Source organism: Taudactylus pleione, unplaced genomic scaffold (genome assembly GCF_031769625.1).
Source record: "Taudactylus pleione unplaced genomic scaffold, aTauple2 ptg000726l, whole genome shotgun sequence".
In the NCBI taxonomy this organism is placed as follows: Eukaryota; Metazoa; Chordata; class Amphibia; order Anura; family Myobatrachidae; genus Taudactylus; species Taudactylus pleione.
The window spans coordinates 4,562,134-4,586,473 of NW_028285128.1; the positions used below are offsets into that span (position 1 = coordinate 4,562,134).

Below are 24,340 nucleotides of genomic sequence, written 5' to 3' on the forward strand. Positions count from 1 at the left end.
TTGTTCAGGCAATAGGTTGCTCCTGGAACTGATTTAAATAGGAGGTGGTCAATAGCCATTGATCTAGCTGACCAGGTGAGCACAGAGGTGCATCAGTTAATCACAGGGAGGCGTCCCTGGGATGTCTTGGAAACTGAAAGGGATGCTAAAACCCCGATTCGTGACAGAAATGGCTGGAACTTCTCCTGCAGGTGTCTCTCGTTGGCTCTTCCCAGTTTAGATTTTGCTGAAGGTGTTGGTTGAATTTACTCTTTTTTTTCAGCATGTAGGCTTTAGGCAGGACTTTCACTTGCTCCATCCTTACTATAGCTAGAGTTGCTGCAAACTTCTCAATACGGCAATAAAGAGCTTCTATGTATACGCAGCTTGATAGAGGATACCAGAGTGGCTGGTTCACTCAGTCTGCAGACGGATCACTCCATCCATGAAATGGGCATTTCTGGGAAGCTACCGCAAATGCATGGAAAGGATTTGTCTTGTAGAAATGTCATGGGAGTGTCGTGGGCATGTACTGTAGCCATGCCTCTTTGCTAGTCTCAGGCATGTGTATGAAGACGGGATGCCAGCATGGGGTTAGTGTAAGCACCAATATAAATGATGGTTGCGGCTGCAGAAGAGAGAGTGCAGGCGGTGTGACCATACGCATGAAGCCGTACAAATACTGGCATTAGCACAAGGTAGTAAATCTGACATTGCATCCGACTCAGAGTCAGACCTAGGGAATGGCACATTTTTCCATCATTTGGATCATGCAAATTGTTAAAGTGGCATCCTTCACTCTCACCCAGCCCCTGACCAGCTAGAGTTGTACCTATATTTGTTTTTGGAGTGCTTAATTTTTATAACCAGAGTGTCTTTAAAAATAAGGTCTTAAGGTGCCCATACACGGTGTGATATAGCAGCCAATCCGACTGATTGGTACAATATCGCTGCTATATCGTAGCGGGTATGGGTATGATATCGGCCAGTGCGCGATCCCGTGGGGTCGTACATCGCACCTCCAGATCTTACAGCAAGTTCACTTGATCTGGGAATGCGATGTATGATCCCATGCAGCGCTATACGGGTGGGGGAGGGGTGCCAGCATATCGAGCGGTCGGCCACCTGGTCGCCTCGTGTGTGTGGACCGCCAGATATGTCGTCCGTTGGATCCTAAGTCGCATATCGCACAGTGTATGGCCAGCTATAGACTTGTGTTATTTATAAGGGATTCATGGATGGAGACATCTTGGAGGATTTGTTGGGGACATTAAACAAAGGAAACAGTCAGTTAAACTGAAGAATAATGAAATAATCTAAGACACTATACAAATCTTACAAGGTTTGCACACATGCAAAAACCTTACAGATAATTTCTTAGGGCCAGTAAACTAATAGCTCAGCCAATGATAGACATTTGAGGACTACAAATACTTACACTTAAGTAGAAAGTATATTTCCACTTAAGTAGAAACTGTTATAAGTTAATTACATTGTACCTCTGACATAATAAAAGCTTGTTAAAAGATCTTATTCAAATGTGAATACAGTTCTAGCTTCTAAACAGATATCCACAATGACAAGTCTCACTCTGATTCCCCTGGATCCTCAAAAGCAGCATAGTTCATGGCAGTGGTGTAACTTCATTCCAGACGCCCAGAGGCAAGTTATAATTTGGTGCCCCCCCCTTAAAAAAGGGAAGATACCATGTATTGGGCGGCCATGATGGTACACTCTGGGTACATATTTACAGCCCTAAGTGGGGTGAATATATTGTGGGCAATGGGGGAGGTACCTCTTCAGTGCTGGCGCCCGGCGGCAGGAGCCTCCATTGTCTCCCATAGCCCTGCCCCTGGTTCATGGCCAGTTTCTCTGTTGCTTACAGTAGGAAAAGCTTATTTACTGCATCACTCCTGCAGTAATTTCTCACACCATTGCTACCCTCATATTGTAATCTCACCCGGTATGGGGTCCAGTACACCTGTTATGTGAAGGGTCTCTCCGCGTCTTAGCAGATGGGTAACTTCTCCTCTGTGGCAACTTGGCGCCATGTGTCTGCAGCATCGCTGGTCTGTAAAAACTGCGGTAAGGTAATCGATAACATCATTAGTCCATCCTTTCAAATTGTCTGCTCTATTTCAAGCAGCTTTGTGGCAGAGTATTAGGTCTCCTTTGCTCTAGAGTTTTGTGTGTTATCAGTGGAGCCATCACCTACTGGAAAAAACCCTAATAAGGTCTATGGCCAATTTGCCCATGGGTGTTTCTCAGAGTGACACCCTCAAACTGCGAAACTTCTTAATAGGTCAGACCAGCAGCAACCTGCCCTGTAATCTCTCCTGCAGCTTCTGCTGTCACGCTTGCTTCCAGAGAATCCCTCCTATTATTATTATTATTATATTTTATTTGTTAGGTGCAATAAGGTGTGTGCAGTGCCGTACAAGCGGTAGACATAAAAACAAAGCATAAATAAAATACATGATTTTATAAGTGTATCTCTTTTTAACGCTCAAGGAGAATTTGCATCAGCTAATTGTACAAAATAATACTCCATATACAGTAGGGTACATTTGTCAGGCTGTATATGCAGACCTTTCAATTTTGGTCCAGCTCCATCTTTATTGTCCCAAATCTAGTATGTGAATAAATAGAGGAACAGTGCAGATTCCTACATTTAACCACCTGCCTGGCGTGCTCGCATAGTTTGCGACCACACCAGGCTGTGCATTAACTGACATCAGGGACGGACTGGGGCTGCTAAGCAGCCCTGGCAGTTCCCCTGTGCACGTGCCAAAGGCATGCGGCACCTCACAAAAGGGGCATGGCCTCATCACAAAAGGGGGGCAAGCGCAGTACCCGTTCTGTACATGTGCAGAATGGGTCCTGCGCAGGGCAGACATGGATACATCAGAGATGTACTGTATCAGGCCCTCAGTTTGGAATTCGGATTTAAAAACTGAACTCAGATTTTGGATTACATTTAAGTCCCTCTCCGGACACCATGGCTTGGGGGGAGCAGGCGTTTGGGAGAAGCATGGGAGTTTAGGAGAAGCATGCACAGATCACTATGATCTGTGCATGCTTCTTCCAGTTTTTTAAAGACTTTAAAGTGTTATTTTTTTTTTAAACAATTGACGTGGAGTCCCCCTTCCAAGCATAACCAGCCCCGAGCACCTTGAGCCGGACCTGGTTCAAAAAATGTGGGGAAATATGTGAAGGGTACCCTGCATTTAATTAACTAGTACCAGACTCTTAGATCTGGCCCTGCTCCTAAAAATATGGGAAAAAAATTGCATAGAGGTCCCCCATATTTTTAGAACCAGAACCAGGCTCAACTAGCGGGCGGTATTGCCACAGCCAGGAGACAGACTTGATGGGGTTTCCCGGCCTAATCAATCACCCCGTCCCCCCCGTACTCAGCCCAGGCCGAGGATACCTGGGGAAGTGGGGACCCCCTAATAAAGAGGTCCCCAATACCGATTGTACCTCAGGCCAGAGCTAAAGCCTGCGGCTATCTCCCACACCCTAGGCGAAAGTTGTGAGGTGGATAGGTGTAAAGAATAAATTTAACCTAATACTGTATTTTATATTAGGACTACAGGTCCCAGCAAGCCTCACCCACATGCCAATACTTGGAGAAACACAAGTACCAGCATGCAGGGCGTTAATGTCCCACTGGTGCCTACAGTCCCAATGTAAAAGAAATATTCAAATAATTACAGTACGCACACACTGAATGTTTTATTCTTTTATTACACATGCACTCGCTCATTCACTCACTCGCACTCACACTATCCCCTTGTCCAGTAGGTATCCCAGATAAAGATCTGTCCTCTTCTCCAGCAGGCATCATTTGGGTAAGCAAATAACAAACCGCAACCCGTACCAGCCGGACATAGGAGTGCTATATATATACATACTGTACACAGCGCTACTTGCTGATTGGCGAAGAGACAGAACGCTCACAGACAATCAGTGGCCTGTTTACCATGGTAGTGGCTGCAGATTGGCTAGCGGTGCTCCAAGTGCAGGGTCCTGTCATATTCGCGAGCAGCGCTGTGTACCGTATGTACATATAGCACAGTTATATCCGGTGGTAAGGGTTGCAGTTTGGTTTTGGAGAAGTTAGGTATCTAACCAGTGGCGTCCCTCGCCTTGGTGTCACCCGGTGCCAATTAGCTTGTAGTTCGGTAAAAAGGGTGCGTGGCCTCACGGTTAGGGGGTGTGGTCTTGTGGGTAGGGGGCATGGCCTTGTGGCCCGAACCCCCGTTTTAGTCATTCCGGGAGTCCTGGAGATGCGGACTGCCCCCGGGGCCAGTGTGTGTGCAGTGCTGGCTCCCTCGCTGCATCAGGAGCCAAGTGTTGCATGTAATGCTACAGTGCAGCAGCTGGCTCCTGTTACTGAGGAGGAGTTGGCACTTTGGTGTCACTCCCCAGTGCAATGTATGTCCATTGATCTATCTGCATTTCAATCAGCTGACCAATTGGCTCAGACGTAGGCCAGTGTCTTAATCAACTATACTATTTCTTAACAGTCTTAAGGGCAGCATGCTGTGGGTTTTGCAGCTTGATGTGGTTATGCATAAAGTGCGATTTCTGAACAGTTAAACAAACATTGAACAACATCGAAAAACATGTAATTACAATATAATTTCATAAAAGTAGTTTGTTTTTTTCCCAAAACATTCAAAAATCTAAAAAAAAATAAAACAGAATGTATCAAAAACTTATTTTTATTATCTCACTCCATGGATTCATCTCTAAGGCTACTACATCCTTTACTCTCCCTACAGCTCATCCTTCTGTACATATTGCTGCAGCCTCATTAATCTACTCTCCTCTTACAAGCACACATGAGCTTTTAACTTATCTATACACATTGACATTAACATCCACAACCTGTCACCATAAAAATCTTTCATACAAAACCCACAATTATATTTATATCTCTCTCCTGCTGCTTCTATTAGCTGGTGACATATCACCAAATCCACGCCCAACTCACATGCCACACCCACAACGAACTATAAATCCAGCAAATCTCATAAACATTGCATGCCTCCCTTCACCATCCAAGTCACTAAAATGTGCCTTATGGAATGCACGCTCTGTCTGCAAAAAGTTAACATATTGACCTCATTATTTCAACTAACCTCAACCTGGTGGCAATAACAGAAACATGGCTCACACAATCAGACACTGTCTCCCCTGCTGCACTTGCACATGGTGACCTACACTTCACACACACCTCCAAGCCTGGTAATTGTAAAGGAGGTGGGGTAGGAATATTACTGTCCCAATCTTTCACATACATAGTTCTCCCACAGGTACCTTCACTCACATTTACATCATTTGAAGTACATTCTATCAGGACTTTCACCCCTTTCTCTCTGCGAGTTGCTGCGATCTATCGCCCACCTGGGCCACCTCAATTTCTGGAACATTTTTCTGCCTGGCTCACTCACTTCCAATCCTCAGACATCTCCACCATCATTATGGGTGATTTCAATATCCCCATTGACAGTCCACAATCTCCTCATGCCTCCAAACTACTCTGTTTAACCTCCTCTCTTGGCCTCTCTCAATGGACTGACACCTCTACTCATCAGGAGGGCCACTGCCTTAATCTTGTATTCACCAGACTATGCTCAGTTTCTGATTTCACTAATGCTCCTTTCCCTCTCTCAGATTACAACCTTATCATCTGCACACTGTCCTCCATTACATCAACCTCAATGTCATTAAAATCAACCAAACCTCCTAAAACACGTGATTAAATTTCAACAACTAACTACCTCTCTACAACAACGACTCTCATCAATTTCTACATTCACTTCTCTTGAGACTGCTGCATCACACCTAAACCAGATTCTAGAAACAGCCCTCGATGAAGTAGCTCCAGCTACCCATCACACACCACGTAGACTTAGACATCAACCGTGGCATTCTAACTTAACAAGGCTTCTACAAAACCTCTCACATAAAGTAGAACATAAGTGGCGAAAGTGTTGTAATCCAAGTGACTTCTTCACATATAAGACTATCTACAACTCTTATCATAATGCTCTGGATCCTGCCAAACAAACATATTTCCAATCTCTAATCTCTGCTCAAGGCTCTAACCAGTGGCAGAACTAGGGGAGACAATGGAGGCACCTGCCGCCGGGCACCAGCCCTGAAGGGGGGCCTCCATTGCTCCAACTGCCGAAGGTATGTGCTCACTGCTGACCACAAATTTGCCATCCTTGCACATACACTAATAGGCCTGTCTGGTGTTAGTTGTGGGGGGGGGGGGAGGCCTCACCTGCTAAGACACATTCAAAGATCAGTGCTTTCAGACAGGGGGCTTGGTGCTGCAGCCACGCCCACATCACGCCCCCAGTATGGAAGCACTGATCTCTTTAATGTGTTGCAGCCAGCTCAGCAGATGATTGCCCTCCCCCTCCCCCGGCAGCTAGGTGACATCTATGGTGAGGTCTGGAGGGGACATCTCTGTACAGAGGGAAGGTGATTTGTGTTAATGGAGGGAATCTATGTATGGGTTAAGCGCTGCATGTGTGTATGTCAGGGGGGAGCTGAGGGAGGGGTCTCTGAGTGAGTGGGGAGAGAGTGTCTGTGAGGGGGGGATCTCTATGGCTGGAGTGCTGTATGTGTGTGAGGGGGAGAAAGCTGTCATTATTGAAATGTGTGACTCATGTGTCTACATTTTATCAGTCCCATCAAAGCACTGTTACTCGAAGGCCCATTTATCATTCTATATTTGCGGCTATATCCCTGAAAACACCTGTGTTCAGGGCTTAACTGCAAATATTTAGTTTCCAGCATTCCTTCTGGTAGCCGCTTCCCCCATGCTGCCAAAATTTACCAACATTCGGATATTGGCCAACGCAGCTAATGCTACCTGAAGATGGCATTAGCTGCTGTAACCTTTGGGCTACACCACGCATAACTAACTGGCGGAGGGTTCCTCTGGAACCCTCCCTGGCAATGGTGCCATGCATGTGCATGCGCAGCAGCCCTGGTAGCTCTCCGGGCACATTGCAGTGATGGGCTCTTTTCAGAGACCCTGTCCCTGCATGTGCCAGATGGTACATCCCGATGCTATGATCGCATTTTGCAATGCGATCATGGGCGGTACTGTCATGCCCAGATCACACTGCAAGTGCGATCATTAATAAATGGGGGCCTTGGTCTGCAAATAGGCATCATGATGACCCTTAATGTGCATGACACATGGGGAGGGATGCATTAAGCATCCCACCACTCATCGAAATCATAAGGGCGTTTAGAAACGCCATATGCTTGAACAATTCCGGTTAAAATCGCAAAGAACAGCTGTCCTTTGCGATAGAGGGACTTTAGGGTTTATGACTTAGAAGTACGTCTGTGCATGTGTCGTATGACCCGCGTGCCAGGGGAGACACGGGGGAAAGATCCATATTTATTAATTACCAGGTCCTAGTACTGATAATCATCATTTCTTATCGCCACTATTTGCGCGTGCATCTATATATATATAGATGGATATATATGCAACATATTCACTTTCCTCTTGTCGGGGGGGGGGGGGGTGCGTGCACAACTCTAACTTGCCTCCGGGCGACTGGTCACTGCCAAGGTTAAAAGCCATTACTCACTCTTAATTCATCTAGATCTCTCTGCTGCTTTTGACACTGTTGACCACCCTCTTCTCATACAAACACTACAGTCCCTAGGTCTTAAGGACACAGCTCTTTCTTGGTTCTCTTTCTACCTATCTGATTGCTCTTTTACTGTTTGTTTTCTGATTCTGCCTCCTCTTCGCTACCTCTATCAGTTGGAGTACCGCAAGGCTCAGTCATAGGTCCTCTGCTATGCTCAATACATACCACCTCTCTTGGCAAACTAATCCGCTCTTTTGGATTTCAGTACCATCTGTATTGCGGATGATACTCAAATCTACTTATCCTCCCCAGATTTATCACCATCTGTATTGGTCCGTATCACTGAATGTCTTTCTGCCATTTCACCTTGGATGTCATCCTGCCACCTGAAACTTAATATTTCTAAAACAGAATTAATTATATTTCCACCTGCCAATAACAGTTACCAACCTGATCTCTCTATCACTGTTGATAATTCGACAATCCACCCTGCCCCACAAGCTCGCTGCCTAGGTGTCATACTTTACTCTGAACTGTCCTTTGTTTCCCACATTCAAACTGTCTCAAAATCATGTTACATACATCTTAAAAACATATCCAAAATTCAACCATATCTCACACAAGACACTGCAAATACCCTAATCCATGCACTCATTATTTCCCGCATTGACTATTGCAATAGTTTCCTTACTGGTCTTCCAAGAACAGGCTATCGCCTTTACAATCCATTATGTATGCAGCTGCGTGGCTTATCTTCCTTGCCAAACATTCATCGTTTGCTGCCCCGCTCTGTCAGATCCTCCATTGTTTGCCGTTTTTTTATCGTGTTCAATATAAAATACTTTTACTTACACATAAGGCTATTAACCAAACCACACCAACATACATCTCTTCACTCATCTCAAAATATCTACCAACCCGACCTTTTCGCTCAGCACAAGATCTGCGTCTCTCATCCCCATGCATTACTTGCTCCCATTCACGGTTAAAGGACTTTCTTCGGGCTGCACCCACTCTATGGAATGCCTTACCACGCACAATAAGACTTTCCTCTAGTCTCCAATCCTTCAAGCGTTCCCTGAAAACTCACCTCTTCAGGCAAGCTTATCAGATTCCAGAACCACCCACATAACCTTCATAGCTTCCATATCTAATTACATCCCCTTACACAGTCCACACATAACCTCACACATTGTCTTTCTTTCACATCCTCCTGATATTTGTCCGACATTCCTGTGTGACTGGATCATGCAGCCTACCAAGAAACTGTGCATTCTGGCTAGACCAAAATGTGATATATAACACCTATCCTTGTGTATCAATGCCTATTTCCCTATAGATTGTAAGCTTGGTAGCAGGGCCTTCCTATCTATATATCTGTCTACTATCTATATATCTGTCTGTTATTACTCTGTTTTGTTCTATTAATGTTTCCAATTGTAAAGTGTAGCGGAATATACTGCGCTATATAAGAAACTGTTAATAAATATAAATAATAAATAACTCCTCGGCAGGTGACACCCGGGTGCGGCTCGCACCCCCCTTGTGACACCACTGTGTCTAACCCAATCACACATCCCAGAACAGGGCCATTACTAGGGTAGTGCAACCAGTGCCATGGCACAGGGCACTGCAGGGCAGGGGGCGCTGTTTGGGCCTGGCAATTTTCCTGTTTATTATCATTCTTACTTGTAGCTTCCTCTTCTTTTATCCCCAGCATCTCCTGGCCTCCCCTATCTCTTCCCTAGCCCTTCCCCATGAGGCCATGGCCAGGGTTGGACTGGCCCACAGGGGTACAGGGGAAATCCCCGGTGGGCCCCACCTCCTCTTCCTATGTCAGGTTTCAGACAGTGCACTCAAATTATACATTGTTCCTCTATTACAGGGTCAGTTACTTGGTAGAGCAGGAACATGGATGAACAGACTATGCACTGTAGTATCCATGTTGTCTGCAGGCATGTCCTTTATAATGATTGGACAAGCCTCTGTGGCGACTGGTCACACCCTTTAAGCATGGGCCCCTACCACTGCCTTCCCTGGTGGGCCTTTCATGCCTGTCCGACACTGGCCATGGCCCTTTTTCAGGTGCACTATCTGATGTCCTTATTTAAAAAATGGGGAGGGGGGGCAATGCTCTCTCTGGCACCGGGCACCAAAAAGGTCTAATTACGGCTCTGTCCCAGAGCAGTCTTGTTTACAATCATTTTATAGTTTAAATAATAGAGATTAATGAGAAAATTTCATATTTAATGTAGCTACTACACAGTGAAAATTATGTACAGATATTTGTACTTAGGTTACAATTAGCATGGGCGGTCCTGGCTTGTCCCCTATGTTATTAACCAGCCAGCCAGTCATCAAGGACTTGGTCATTACATCACTATGTGGATGGAAAAATTGATAAAAGATATGGGATCATTTTGCTCTGTGTCAGACTTTGAAGTTGAAGCCTGGACCTTCATTTCCTGGCGTTCCCCTCTGCCCAGAATCAGAGGCGCCAAGAGGAGGGCCAGGTACTACATAGCCGGGCCAGCTGCTGAGCGGAACAAATGTCCCCTTTTGCAGGACGTGGTGCCACTTTATGAGGCTGCACATAATATTTTTTTCTTGGAGGGGGCGTGGCCATGTCTCCCAGATTTGGCCCTGACCCCTCAGTACCAGGGCCCCACAGCTGTCTCAATGGCCCTATCCAGAATAAGCCGAGTGTAATTATGTGTAAGATTTTTATTTTTATTTTGAAATTGCATTGTACTCCTTTTTGTAAATAAAGTGTTCCATTATTAGTTTATTTTCATTTATGCTCCAGAACCCAGTTTTTGAAGAGACCATTAGAATACTAAGGTTACGCTAAACAGTAACTATTTATTGCTAGAAGCAGAGAGTGACCAACTGAGTACCAGTTGTATCACAGAGACTGCACAATTGTGAGATTTGAGGGCCTGTGGCCCCTTTTATTTCTGCGGGTGGTGGCAAGCAATAATTGTATTATAAAAGGCTCTGCCCTCGCTACAACAGGATTTGGGGACCTGCATGATTGCAGTCCTGACTCTAGCGTAGTATCAGTTAGGATGATAGGTTATTGGCTCTGACCTAGTCTGAGTCAAACAGGCATACCTGTAGGTCCCTGACACTATCTAAATGAAGATTACACAGGGTAAGTAACGGCAGTACTGGGGTGCAGGGCCGGCTACAGGTGCAGTAGCGCCCTGTTCGAATATCGGGCCTGATTCAGAGCTGCTCGTGAGCGCAAAGCGCTCGCATGCTGCTCGATGTTCGGCCACTGCGCATGCGCCGCGTCCGGCGTGCGCATGCGCTCGCCCCGCCAAACGACTGAAGTTCAGTCGCTACAGGGCTCGCTACAAGACGGAGCGGCTGTCGATGGTGTGACAGCTCGCCCCGTTTTGTAGGCGGGTGGCTGCACAAACGCAAGCGTTCCCTTTGGAACGCCTGGCATTTATGGGAGGACCTACCGACATCACTACTGATGTCAGTAGTGGACCTCCTGCTCTATTAGAGCAGGAAGTCCAATCGGCCCCTGGTCGACCGCACTGTTCGAACACCCCAAGAGACGGCCCTTCTGGGGTGGGGTGCGGACCGAACACACAATGGGTCCAAAAGTATTAGTTATATCTAAAACTATAGTATGGACAGTATAAAAGCAACAATGTTTCTATACATCAGAATAATGCAACCTTTGGCTCTACAGCTGTCATGGAACAACAAGTCCAAGCATATCCTATCAGCGTTTTAGTTTCCATAATACAGCCACCGGTTACTGATCCCTCCAGATGAGTGTGCGGAGGCCATTTTCAGTACAGTGCATCCACTCACCCTCTGGCAGTGCAGGGGTTACTCACATGGCAGCGCCAGACGAGCCTCCGTGTGTGTAAACACAACACTGTGCCACCTCCTCCTCCTCCTTCTCCTCCTCCTCTGTCATCCTGTCCTATGGCCTGGCACCGTGTGAGGGACATGCCTCTGGGAGGGACCACACTCCTACATTCCTCGGGAGCTTCTGCTGCTGCTTCCCGGGTGTTATATTACTGACTCGGGTGCTGCACTGGCACACAGACACATGGCAGGCTGGGTCAGACATACACTCCTTAACGATATGCAGCTGGCAACGCCACTCTGCTGACACCCGGCTCTCAGCACTGGTACAATGAGGGGCAGCAGCAACGGGAGGGGGAGGAGAGGTAAGAGACAGCCCATAGGGCTAATGTGATGTGAATGGAAGACTTGTGTTTTGTGGTAGTATGTGTACGTGCTGCAGAGCATGTGCCCGCCATGAAGTACTGTTCCCTGGCATGCAGCTATGCCACAAGCTTTGAGGTATATTGCCCTGTGTGTCTCTCTGGCGGTGTAGCACAGGGTCTATGTGTTGGGTCTATATGTTGTGGTGTTTGTGTGATGCTGCTATCATACTGTTTGTTTCCTACTGTGTCATCCTGCTGCTTGTTCATCCCTTACTCCATCCCTTAGCTGTGCAGTGTGTGTGTGTGTATGTCATACACCGTAAACACAAGACAAGCCCATCCCTATTATACAGTATGGTGCCTGATTTCTATTGTTTACTGATTCAGGTATATCCGGTGTGTTAGAGCAGACTCTATCTAAAGTTTTTGGCAAAAATAAATGAACAGACTATCAAATGTATAAAGTGGTTATAACCGCACACGAGGGGGGCGAGTTGCCGTTGCAACTGCGTGTAAATGCCGGCAATGGCACTGGAACTTGCCTCCTCGCTAAAAGTGCGTACACACTGGACGATCAGGAAAGACAGTACGATTACGACATCGACACCGTCGTTCCTGATCAACTGTAGTGTCTGCACTGACCGAATAGTTGTTCAGTGCATGCACAGTCCATCATTCCTGAACATGCCAATCTGTCATTATCGGCAGATTGTGCTGCATGTTCAGGCGATGGACAATGTCGGAAGCTACCAGCGGGAGCACGCATCGCTGGTTGTTTCTGACATAAAAGTGCACGATTTGTGCACTGAGCGATTGCACGATTACGATGTCGTAATCGTGCAATCGCTCAGTAATATCACCCAGTGTGTACGCACCTTTACACTATCTCGCCCCAGATTTGTGGATTTTGTTACACAGCTTATGGGGCTGCGAACAAAAATCCACGATTCTGGCAGTACCGTATGTGCGGATTATAGCTGCATTTACTTGCACCCACAAGTAAATCGCGGGTGATTGGATTGAGCCCATAGTACAATTTAAGTATGGCGCTATGCTTACTTACAAGTTCTCCCGCCACCTCCAGACGTCCTTGCGCAGTTCGCTTGCACTGAGATCCTGTGAGATTTTGAGATTTCACGCCTGAGTAAGTGGACCACCCAGGCGAGTACACCTCACATAATGATGCGATACAACCAGACAGAGATTGACGGATGGGTGAGTTATCATAACATCCATTTTTGGCAGTGGTAATTAGTCAACCCGGGTCCAGTGTCCTGGGAATCAAACCCTGGTAGCTTGCAGGACTCGGGTAGGGCTCAGTAGAAACCGGTATCCCGGGTCATCCGACCTGGGTCCCGTTTCCAGCATGGGGAGATCGGCGCTTGGAGATGATGTCATCTTCAAGCACTGCCTGAAGAGTTCCACTACACACGGGTGCAGTGTGAACGGCGCCGACCTGGAATAACCTAGGTCGTTGCCATAGTGTGAAAGGAACTGTCCCGGGTCTGACTCAGGGCCTGATTCAGAACCGCTCGCGAGTGCTGAGCGCTAGCAAGCGGGTCGATGGTGTCCAAGTGCGCATGCGCACGGCGGAGGCACCTCCGTCGTGCGCATGCGCGAGACCCGAATAACGACAGCCAAGCCTTCGTTAAGGGTCTCGCACCAAAGGGGGCGTGCTGTCAATGGTGATTGACAGCACACCCCCTTTGGTGGGCGTGCCGGGGGCGTGGCTGCCCAGACGGAGGCTTTCCCATGGAAACGCCTACCGTCTGGGTCCGGCCCCACTGACATCACTAGTGATGTCAGTGGGAGTGCTTTTGGCTCTGATAGAGTCAAAAGCACTCCTGGGCTTGCGGCAGCCAGACCCTACCGCAGGGTCTTGTCGCAAGCCCGATGGTCTTGACCATCGCGACCATCATTTTGGCCGCTCGCTATAGCTGTGGGTGGTCACCCACAGCTATGCGAGCGGCCAGGAGGCCGCTCCAAAAAGGAGCAGGGACGGCCCTGATTCAGAGCGAGCGCTCTGTGAGAGCGTCCTGCTCTGAATCAGGGCCTCAGTTTGGAACCGTGGACCTGAATCAGACCCGCTCGCTAGGATGCGTTCGCTCGTAGCTGGACGATTTTTGCATTGTGTGCATGCGTATGCATCGCATTGCGCGTCCGCGAACCAGTGTAAGAGTTCGGGAAGCGTTCGCTTGCTGTGCATAAACAGCCCAGCACAGTGAGTGACAGGAGAAGCCGTTTGTGGGTGGTGACAGGGGCTGGCCATTAAAAACGGGGGAGTGGAGATGCGAACGCAGCCGTGTCTGAGCGTCTCAACGCCGTTTCAGAGGCGTGCATAATTAAGAGGCAGTGTCATAGTACGCGTCACCTGACTGGATTTTACACTGGAGTGCTCTCAGTGCATGCGGCAGGGTATGGTCAACCACAAGCGCTGCGATCGCATCCGATAGTACCCGATGTACCGATGGTTGCATACACTTCCTGGAGATGACGTGCGCAAGTGGGCATTTTTAGACTGGCTGGTGGGCGTCTGCATACACACAGTGATCGCACGCTAAGACATAGTGGCCGTGCGATCTCCTGCCTTGCTGTCACTTAGCCGAATTTGCATACGCATCAAGCGAGCGTACGTATCTGAATCAGGTCCCATGTTCTAAATCCTGGGTCACACCCGTGACTTAGGTGTAAAAGTGGTATTTGTTGCACGGCCATATTATATGCTTCTGTGTTCGTGTTTAAACAAACATCTTTTTTTCTTTGTAAACGATACAAGGAGTAATTTCTGCTGTTTCAGAAGTTTAATTGATTACAATTAGCAAATGTGTGTGGTTGCACACAAATGTGTAAAATATGGGCATAATTGGGACATAAATGTGTGTGACATATACTGCCAGTTCGGAGCAGTGCATACGGACAGAAATACACTATTTGTGTTTGTGACTTTTTCAATGACAAATCTGCAGCTAACTATGCAATTTACAGTTACTGACAGTTATAATATAGGCTAATATGTGACAATGTATTTGGCATCACTGTATAGCTATTAAAAATGTAATTCATTTATAGTTTGGTAAACAGCAAAATGTTGCTCCACTGATGACTGCTAAATGCACACTTATAATCAAGGGAGAATGAAACCTGAAGCCAGTACTCTACTATTCTTTTAATTATGATACACTGAGGGGGGGATCCAATTAACCCTGCGGATTAATTGGATTCCCGCTGAATGTTTAAAAAGAACACAGTTCTTGTTACTGTTTGTTTTATAATGTAAAGAGATTGAATACAAATCATTGATTTATATATATATGTATACTAGAAAATGTGCAGTATTACGTAATTTAAGCACTCAATCATCTGTATTTATTTTATTATCTATACAAGGGGGATATTAAGCAGTTATAGCAGTTACATTCATTGAGTCATTTATTGCGGAGTGGATGCCTCAATTCATTGCTACAGGATAACCATAGAAACAGTTGTTTACTGTCATCTTAAACATCCTGATTACTGTAATGAGGATATCATTTACCAGATCAAGTAAACAAATTACTGTGTGGATGGATTTTTTCTTGCCCCTCTACTTTATCATCGGATTTCACCCCCACCTCTATTATCTCTTTAGTGTAACATTTGGAACGACTATAAATAGCAAATCTGAAATGCAAGACAGCATAGTACTCCAGACACATGATAAGGCCTCTGTGTAAATAATTCTATACCCAAAAGTCTACTTTTTCATATATAATGCATGAAAATAAAATTAACTATTGTCCATATGACAAGGCAGGGTTGCTTTCCTTTTAACAATGGTTATCAATAGCATCAGCGCCTCCTGCTCAGTTAGTAAATATTGCATTGGAAAATAGCTTTACTCAACCTTTCATAAATATATAAATTGTAAATTGTATTTATAAATTGTTTATTCATATGGTATTTACGGCCAACATTGGTGACTTTCATGGGTTCTTTTTTTTGTTTGAAGTACTTATAAAGCAAATAAATGATTTACAGTTAGGTTAGAGGTTTTCCCTTTACTTTCCAGATAGACTGTTATCTCATAATGGTCTGTTTACCTCACTTACAACTTTAATTGTTCTGAAAACTCATATAAGCTTGCCTAAACAAACAACTGTGATTTTGCTCTTTGTATTCATTATACAGTCAGGTGCATAAATATTGGGACATTGACAGAATTTCATATTTTGGCCTCTATTCACCACCACAATGGCCAAAAGTAATGGGACAAACTAAACAATCCTAAATCAAACTTTCACTTTTTAATACTTTGTTGCAAATCCTTTACAGGCAATTACAGCCTGAAGTCTGGAACACATAGACATCACCAGACGCTGGGTTTCATCCCTGGTGATGCTCTGCCAGGCCTCTGCTGCAAATGTCTTCAGTTCCTGCTTGTTCTTGGGGCACTTTCCCTTCAGTTTTGTCTTCATCAAGTGAAATGCATGCTCAATCGGATTCAGGTCAGGGGATTGACTTGGCCATTGCATAACATTCCACTTTTTAGCCTTAAAAAACTCTTTGGTTGCTTTTGCAGTATGCTTCGGGTCATTGTCCATCTGCACTGTGAAGCGCCGTCCAATGAGTTCTGAAGCATTTGACTGAATATGAGCATATAATATTGCCCGAAACACTTCAGAATTCATTCTGCTGCTTTTGTCAGCAGTCATATCATCAATAAATACAAGGGAACCAGTTCCATTTACAGGCATACATGCCCACGCCATGACACTACCACCATGCTTCACTGATGAGGTGGTATGTTTTGGATCATGAGCAGTTCCTTTCCTTCTCCATACTCTTCTCTTCCCATCACTCTGGTACAAGTTGATCTTCGTCTCATCTGTCCATAGGATGTTGTTCCAGAACTGTAATGGCTTTTTTAGATGTTGTTTGGCAAACTCTAATCTGGTCTTCCTGTTTTTGAGGCTCACCAATGGTTTACATCTTGTGGTGAACCCTCTATATTCACTCTTGTGAAGTCTTCTCTTGATTGTTGACTTTGACACATATACACCTACCTCCTGGAGAGTGTTCTTGATTTGGCCAACTGTTGTGAAGGGGTTTTTCTTCACCAGGGAAATAATTCTTCTGTCATCTACCAGAGTTGTTTTCCGTGGTCTTCCGGGTGTTTTGGTGTTGCTGAGCTATCCGGTGCATTCTTTCTTTTTAAGAATGTTCCAAACAGTTGATTTGGTCACACCAAATGTTTTTGCTATCTCTCTGATGGGGTTGTTTTGATTTTTCAGCCTAATGATGGCTTGCTTCACTGATAGTGACAGCTCTTTGGATCTCATATTGAGAGTCGACAGCAACTGATTACAAATGCAAATGTCACACCTAGAATCAACTCCAGACCTTTTACCTGCTTAATTGATAATGAAATAACGAGGGAATAGCTCAAACCTGTCCATGAAATAGCTTTTGAGTTGATAGTCCCAATACTTTTGGCCTCTTAAAAAGTGGGAGGCACATATAGAAACCGTTGTAATTCCTTCACCGTTCACCTGATTTGGATGTAATTACCCTCAAATTAAATCTGAAAGTCTGCAGTTAAAGCACATCTTGTTTGTTTCATTTCAAAGCCATTGTGGTGGTGAATAGAGGCCAAAATATGAAAATTCTGTCAATGTCCCAATATTTATGCACCTGACTGTAGACTAGGTGGGGTCATAGTAGCACTAGTTATCATCATAGATGGATTTCAAAATCTGTCAACTTTCAGTTCTCTTGTTTAATGATTCCAATATTTTTTTGTCCGCATAAGGAAAAGTAGCAGAAAAAGAGAGGGTAATGAGAGATATTACACTACCATCATTTAATGTTGTATTCATAGAAGCATATTTTAGATAATTATTAAATTATTGTTGTTCACTTTTTTGAGTATGTGCTCTACCTGTGTGTGTACAAAACTTATTATTGCTGTGACATTTTGAAATGGCTTTACCTTAGTAGTATTAACACTGACTATTCCATGGCTCCTAAAGGTCAAATGTCACTCCAGCAGAGTTGACTTCCACTTGTGGCCTATTCATTATCCCTTATGGGCATGTTATACATGCTGAAATACGGGGTCCATTCATTATTAGGGGCACATATTCTGAAAAGTGAAAGAGTGCAGCGTTTGCTTTCGGGTACTGGCGCAATCGTTAGATGGCGTTATTTCCAGAAGTCCCTCTGCCTCCTATTGGAAGGAGATAGATGTGAAGAGGAATATGAACAGATCCTGCCACCACTAGTGGCTTTCTCTGCCCAGTGTAAACTTTCATCACTAGTAATTAGCGGTGAAAGTGGCAGTGTAAAGGGATCACGGGGCAGCTGTTTTTTGGAGCAGTTGTCCCGCTTCCAGAGCAATACTGAATTGGTCTGGTACTTAAGAAATCATCGCTGCAACTTGTGGAGAGTTGGATGCTTAATTATCAGGAACCAATAGGCCCCACGATAATGAATAGGCCCCTTACTAATATCCTTAAACAGGTTATTTATTAAGCTAAACATTGCAGTCAATCTTCCAAAAACAGCCGTTTTCTGAGAATTTATGCTTTTTATATTACCGGGACTATTAACAAGAGGGTACTGCAGCAGATATCCCAGAGGTTCACAAAAGCAGTCCCTATAACTTTTCGGAGCTTGGTTCCATGGCATTATTCATTGTAGCCTATAGGCTATCATTTTACACGCAGGGTGAGACGACTACACATGCCCAAGTTTCTGTAAGAGGAGTCCCGGAATGGTAAATAATAGACAAATAAGACAACAAAAAATCTCAGTAATATGTGACAATAACAAATATCCATTTTATAGGGCCCTACTGCTAATATTAATAAGAAATAGGCCATAAAACTATTCTTTGGTTCCCAGTTTGACATTTACGAACATGGTCTAAAGAGCAATAATGAACAGCAACCTACATCTAATTATGTATCAGCTTTAATAAGCTGAGTATGAGACTAATGAGAGTTGGTTACTTCACAATGTATTATCAAACAAGTCACAATGAATTTTAGTTTCTCTGCCATGTACGCTAGAAAGCTGTTCTTTGTGTAACAGGTGTATGTAAAAGGGGCAACATTAATGTATCAGTGCTTACTGATCTTCACCAAATATTGTACAACTGCATCTGCACAAGTCTGATCTTTTACAGGACAAGATTTCTGGCTATTAGCAAAGCACTTATCCAGGGAGTACATGTTTGGTGTATATAAAGAAATGCATATATTACTGCTTATACACAGGTATACAAGTTGGAAGCTGCTCAATCACTTCAGTAATATCACTCAGGTGCATGTAAGGGAGGGGTTAGTCTATACAAGAAACAACAAAAAGTATTCCCCCAGCACTCAGAATGAAATCAGCAATAAGATTTGAAAACCTACATGGTGGTAGATAATTCAGAGATCTCAGTTGCATATATTTGCAAAGATATGGCTAAGCCTCCGGGCCGCATCACGGCGTCTCTGATACCGGAGGTCCCTATCACTTGGTCAGAATCTGGGGTGCAGAACCCCAAAAAAGCCGGCAATAGCCAGCCACCCCAGCGAAGCACACCAGTGAGAGACTAAAGTGTTAGTATAGGATTAAAGGAAAAACTATGTGTTAATAAGTGAAGGTGTAATTAAAAAGCTAATAAAAATATATATACATACACAAAATATATTGGAAAGTGTAAAAGTGCTAAATAAAGTGTTAATGTGTGCCTCACCAGAGCAGCCCAGCCACACCAACCCCAAGGGGCACCGCACCCCAAACTCATCCCCAAAACTGATAACTATATCCAATTTGGGTAATACTTGCCCAATATAAGGCCACATGAGAAAAGGGGCAACATTAATGTATCAGTGCTTACTGATCTTCACCAAATATTGTACAACTGCATCTGCACAAGTCTGATCTTTTACAGGACAAGATTTCTGGCTATTAGCAAAGCACTTATCCAAGGAGTACATGTTTGGTGTTTATAAAGAAATGCATATATTACTGCTTATACACAGGTACAAGAAGAAGAACACATTTTGGGGTCTATCACTGGTGGACAGTGGGTGAAGGTATCTATCTTTCTGTACTGCGTCATATTGCGCTATGTACCTTGCCGAGTTATTCGGCAAGCCCCAGCGAAAAACCTCATCCTCTAACGCTGCGGCAAAAGGAAGTAGTGATTATTTCCGTCCTTGCTTACGGTATGCACATGCCTGGCTTTCCTGCTTGTCGCTTAGTAAATTGAGTCATTTTGCTGTCTCTATACAGGTTTGTGGTGATGGCGTTAAGTGTAGGTAGCTAGTTATCGTCACAATCAGATTTCTCTAGTGTCATCCCTTTCATATATTGTACTAAGTGCTGTGACTGCAGATTTCTAGTTAATCACTTAATGAATAGACCCCTTTATGAGATCATTTCATATAGCTAGTAATAACAATCTTAATGCATGGTTCAGTTTTCTCTCACCTCTGGAAGATCTTGTAGTCTATTTTCTAGCTATTCCAGGGCTCAATCATATATATTAACAGCTTTTAATGTACTGCATAGTGCATACATATTACACAGCACATTACAGAGGATATTTGGGCATTAACCTCAGTTGGTTGCTGACACCTACCTCCCAATCCTCCCGATTATGGTAGGACCGTTCTGCTTTTCGTGCAGTATTCCGCCATTCCACCTATGGGCCACAGTATCCTGCGGTGTTGGGGAGGTTGGGAGGCCTCCTCTCTCCTGCTGCTCTGCTTAGCAGCGCAAGCAGTAAAGAGATACTATGCACATGCTTGCGGCATCTATTCAGTGGAGAGAGGGACTGGGAACATGCCCACAGGGCATCACGAAAACAGGGGGTGTGACTCGTGGGCACAGCATTTCCCACAAAGCCACGCCACTTTGCCAAGTCTCTTTCTGGCCGTGCACCAGAGTCCAAACCAGCACATCATGAACGTTGGGAGGTATAGCTAATGGTTTTAACTGTTTTTTTTTTATAAGCTGTTCATCTTCAAGATATTTAATGTTAAGGAGAGCACTCTGCACTGTCTCCTCGTTCCTACTGCCGGTGCTGCAAGGTCCTTATAGTACCAGAGGTGCGCTGTCACGTGCGCAACCTCCGGCCTAATAGAATATTGCACCTTTGTCCATACTTGTGGCCTTTAAAGTGGACGTGTACTGCTACATCTGAGAGGCATGCCATAAAATTGATTTACATCCAAATGAGCCCTCCAGGCAGTTAGTAAGATCTATTTGTTGATGAAAACACACTGCCCTATAACCAATACAGAGAAATTATACTAATGATCCCATTTGAAAAAATCTCTCTCCCTCTCCCTCCCTCCTTCTCTCTCTCCTTTTTGTCCTCCATAAGACTAGGACATGTCCCTGAGTGTGTCCGGAAAGAGACTGTGGGGCCTATTCATTATGTTAATTATCGGGGTCCGTTCGCACCCCGATAATCAACATTCTAACTCACTTATTCATCGTTGCTCCTGTACGGTGACAGCTGATGCAAAATCAGCTGTCCCGCTAGTGGCTTCACTGCTCCGAAAGGCAGGAGTGCGCATGTGCAACCTACAGGTCACGCATGTGCACAAGAGCACCGACCTCCGGCGGAAGTAGCCGGACAGTGGCGGAGGGATCCGAAAGGATCCATCTCCGCAACCCGGACCTCCTTGGGTATTGGAACTCAAGCTCCCAAAAATATAATATTTTCGGAGTTTGATGAATTCTGTCCCCATGCTAGAGTATGAGGACAGTGGGCCATTCCGCCAGAGGAAGGTAAGCAGGAGATATCTGTGATATCTCCTGCTTTACCTTATTGATGAATGGCCCAAACACTTAATTTTTACAATTTTAGGTGAAAATGTTCCTTTTCACATGCTTTTGTAAAAATTAAGTGATGATGAATAGGCCCTTGTATCACCACCACTGGGTACTATGGACCTGATTCAGAGCATGCACCATTCTGCGCATACGCAAACTACTCTATGCGATCGCAGCCTGCTCGCTCGCCCAGCAAAGACAGCCCAGTGAAATGAGTGACAGGAGAGGCCGTTTGTGGGTGGTAACGGGCAGGACACGGGGGGGGTGGAGGTGCGAACGCAGGCGTGCCTGAGTGTTCAGTGCCGTTTTTAAGGCGTGCATAATTAACAGGCAGCGTCATAGTACACATCACATGCCTGTCTTTTACACTGAAGTCCTCGCAGTGCTTGCGGCAGGGTAAGGCAACCACATGCGCTGCGATCGCAACCGATGGTGCTCGATGTACCAATGTTTTAATACACTTCCTGGAGATGACGTGCGCTAGTGGGTGTCTCTACATACGCTAATGGGTGTCTGCATACACAGAGCGATCGCTTGCACAGCCAAAGTGGGTGTGCTTATGCCTTGGCGAGCGATCGCGTCCCATGTCGTCACTTTGATAAATTTGCAAACGCTGGATGCGAGCGATCGCATCTAGTGAGCGGCTCTGAATGAGGTCCTATATACACTCCACTGCCACCACTGTGTGTATGTGCTCCAGATACTGTACACCGGAATCAGTATGAAATACCGCCGGCCGCATGGCGGTTCGATTCCCGGCAGCACCTGGCCGGCATCAGCAGAGTTCCCGGCAGCGGAAGCCCGACAGCGCTGGAAATCCCGATCATGGATAGGTAAGTACTATCTAACCTAACCCCCTAACCCTCCTTAGGGGTGCCTAACCTAACCTCCCCCCAAGTGCCTAACCCTAATCCCCCCTCTAATAGCCTAACCCTAACCCCCCCCTTCCCTGCTGCCTAACCCTAAATCCCACCGGGGGTGCCTAACCTTAACCCTCCCTCTCCCTGGCCTAACCCTAACCCTTCCGGGGGGGTGCCTAACCCCAATTCCCTGCGGCTGTCTGATCGCGGCGCCCGGCATCCCTTCGATCGGGATGCCGGGCGCCTGTCTCCTGGCGTCGGGGAAATGTCAGGCGTCTAGATATAGACGCCCGACATTTCATCCCTCGCTGGGAAATGACAGTCGGGAAGCCGGCTGCCGGTATTAAGGCAGCCGGCTTCCCGATTGTATACCCTGTACACCAACTGCATTAACCCGCTCCTGGCTGAATCTGTCATTCTCTATGTTCCTGCATTAAAGTCCTGCTGCATTAACCCTGTGTTGACTAGTATCCTGTATTCTCCCTGGTTAATAAACCAATCCTTGGTTAAGCAATTCATTGTGTGGACTGATATCATCACACATCAATGATAACTATCAACACCATAGGTTCTGCCAATATTTAAAGCTCATTTTAATTTTTTTACGTAGGACACCAAAATGTATCCCTTTTCTCCAACCAGCAAACAGGAAATCCCATGAGTTCAGTGTACATAAAAAACTACTGTATCCTGAATTCTATGGAGAAAATAGGGTCAGCCAAATGACCCTTGTTACAAGCTTCCAATTAATAATTTCGATTAGGCAGCAAAGAGGTGGAGTAGGAAGAGAAGTACATGTTCTTAGGAGGAAGCTTATAGATTTGGGGATGAGTCATGCATAGATGAACATAAGGTCTAGTGACCTACGAGCAGTCTCTATGGCAACAAGTTGTGAGCTTAGTATCACTTTAGGACCTTAAATTCAAAGCGGCACATTCTTGTTTCTTGTAATCGTCTTTGTTTTCTAATCCTGCATTTTTATATGTAAACTGGTCATAACAATTATAACATTTTCTCTCTAGTGTCAAATATCCAGCCCAATTAGGTAGCCTATTGTCTAAAAATTACTTGAATTCCTTACATTTTTAGCCACTTCCCTGGTTATTTGTTTCACGAGTTTGGCACACAACTGTCTGAAGTCAAAAATTTGTTCTCTGGGTCTATTCATTAAAAATTAGATAAATGCACCAAAACAGTTCCATATTGTACGCTATTTGAACCCAGCAGTTTACAATGAGGGGTTCTGTCCCGGTAGTGTTGTTGCTCACGCTTGTTTAGCTCTCGCATGTGCACTTTGACAGCCGGAGAAGGCAGATGGATCTAATTGTATGTTTGAACTCCAAGAGCTCACGTGTACTGTTCACATGGGTACACTCTCGCAACTGTCCCAATCTTCACTAGATAGTGGTTATGGGGTCTATGTACTAATAATCGCGGACCAGCCGCGATTATTTTGTATCCATATTGCCGGGAATATTTTAACTTTTGGGGCCTATTCATCATCGGGGACCATATGGCCCCCCGATGATTAAGTATCCGCCTTGCCATGGGGGATACTTATCACCAGAGCAATTCCTCATTGCTCCGGTGCAAGTACAACTGTTCCGAAGAGCAGCTGTCCCCGCGATTAGTAACGCAGCTACAGAAATAGCTACATTAATTACCTGTCCCCATCTTCTACGCATGTGACCTGAGGTCCGTAATGTGCAAAACCACTGGGGAGACAGACGGGGTGCAGGCGCTTAGAATGCCGGTGCAAGAATCCCGACACCTGTCAGAATCCCGGCACCAGCATCCGGACCGCCGGTATCCCCACAGTAAGTACTGGGGTTAGGCACTAGCTGGAGAG

General features: G+C 45.3%; 1 protein-coding gene across 1 annotated transcript in view; it reads left to right on the top strand.

The window, feature by feature from the left end:
- Positions 1-11,611: 11,611 nt before the first annotated feature.
- The window catches only part of PFKFB4 (6-phosphofructo-2-kinase/fructose-2,6-biphosphatase 4), a 107,567-nt gene continuing 94,838 nt past the window's right edge, over positions 11,612-24,340 (top strand). Inside the window, exon 1 of the mRNA XM_088456923.1 lies at positions 11,612-11,815. Within this exon, the coding sequence (XP_088313049.1) occupies positions 11,782-11,815 (34 nt within the window). The 5' untranslated portion in view covers positions 11,612-11,781. The remainder of the gene's footprint in view (positions 11,816-24,340) is intronic.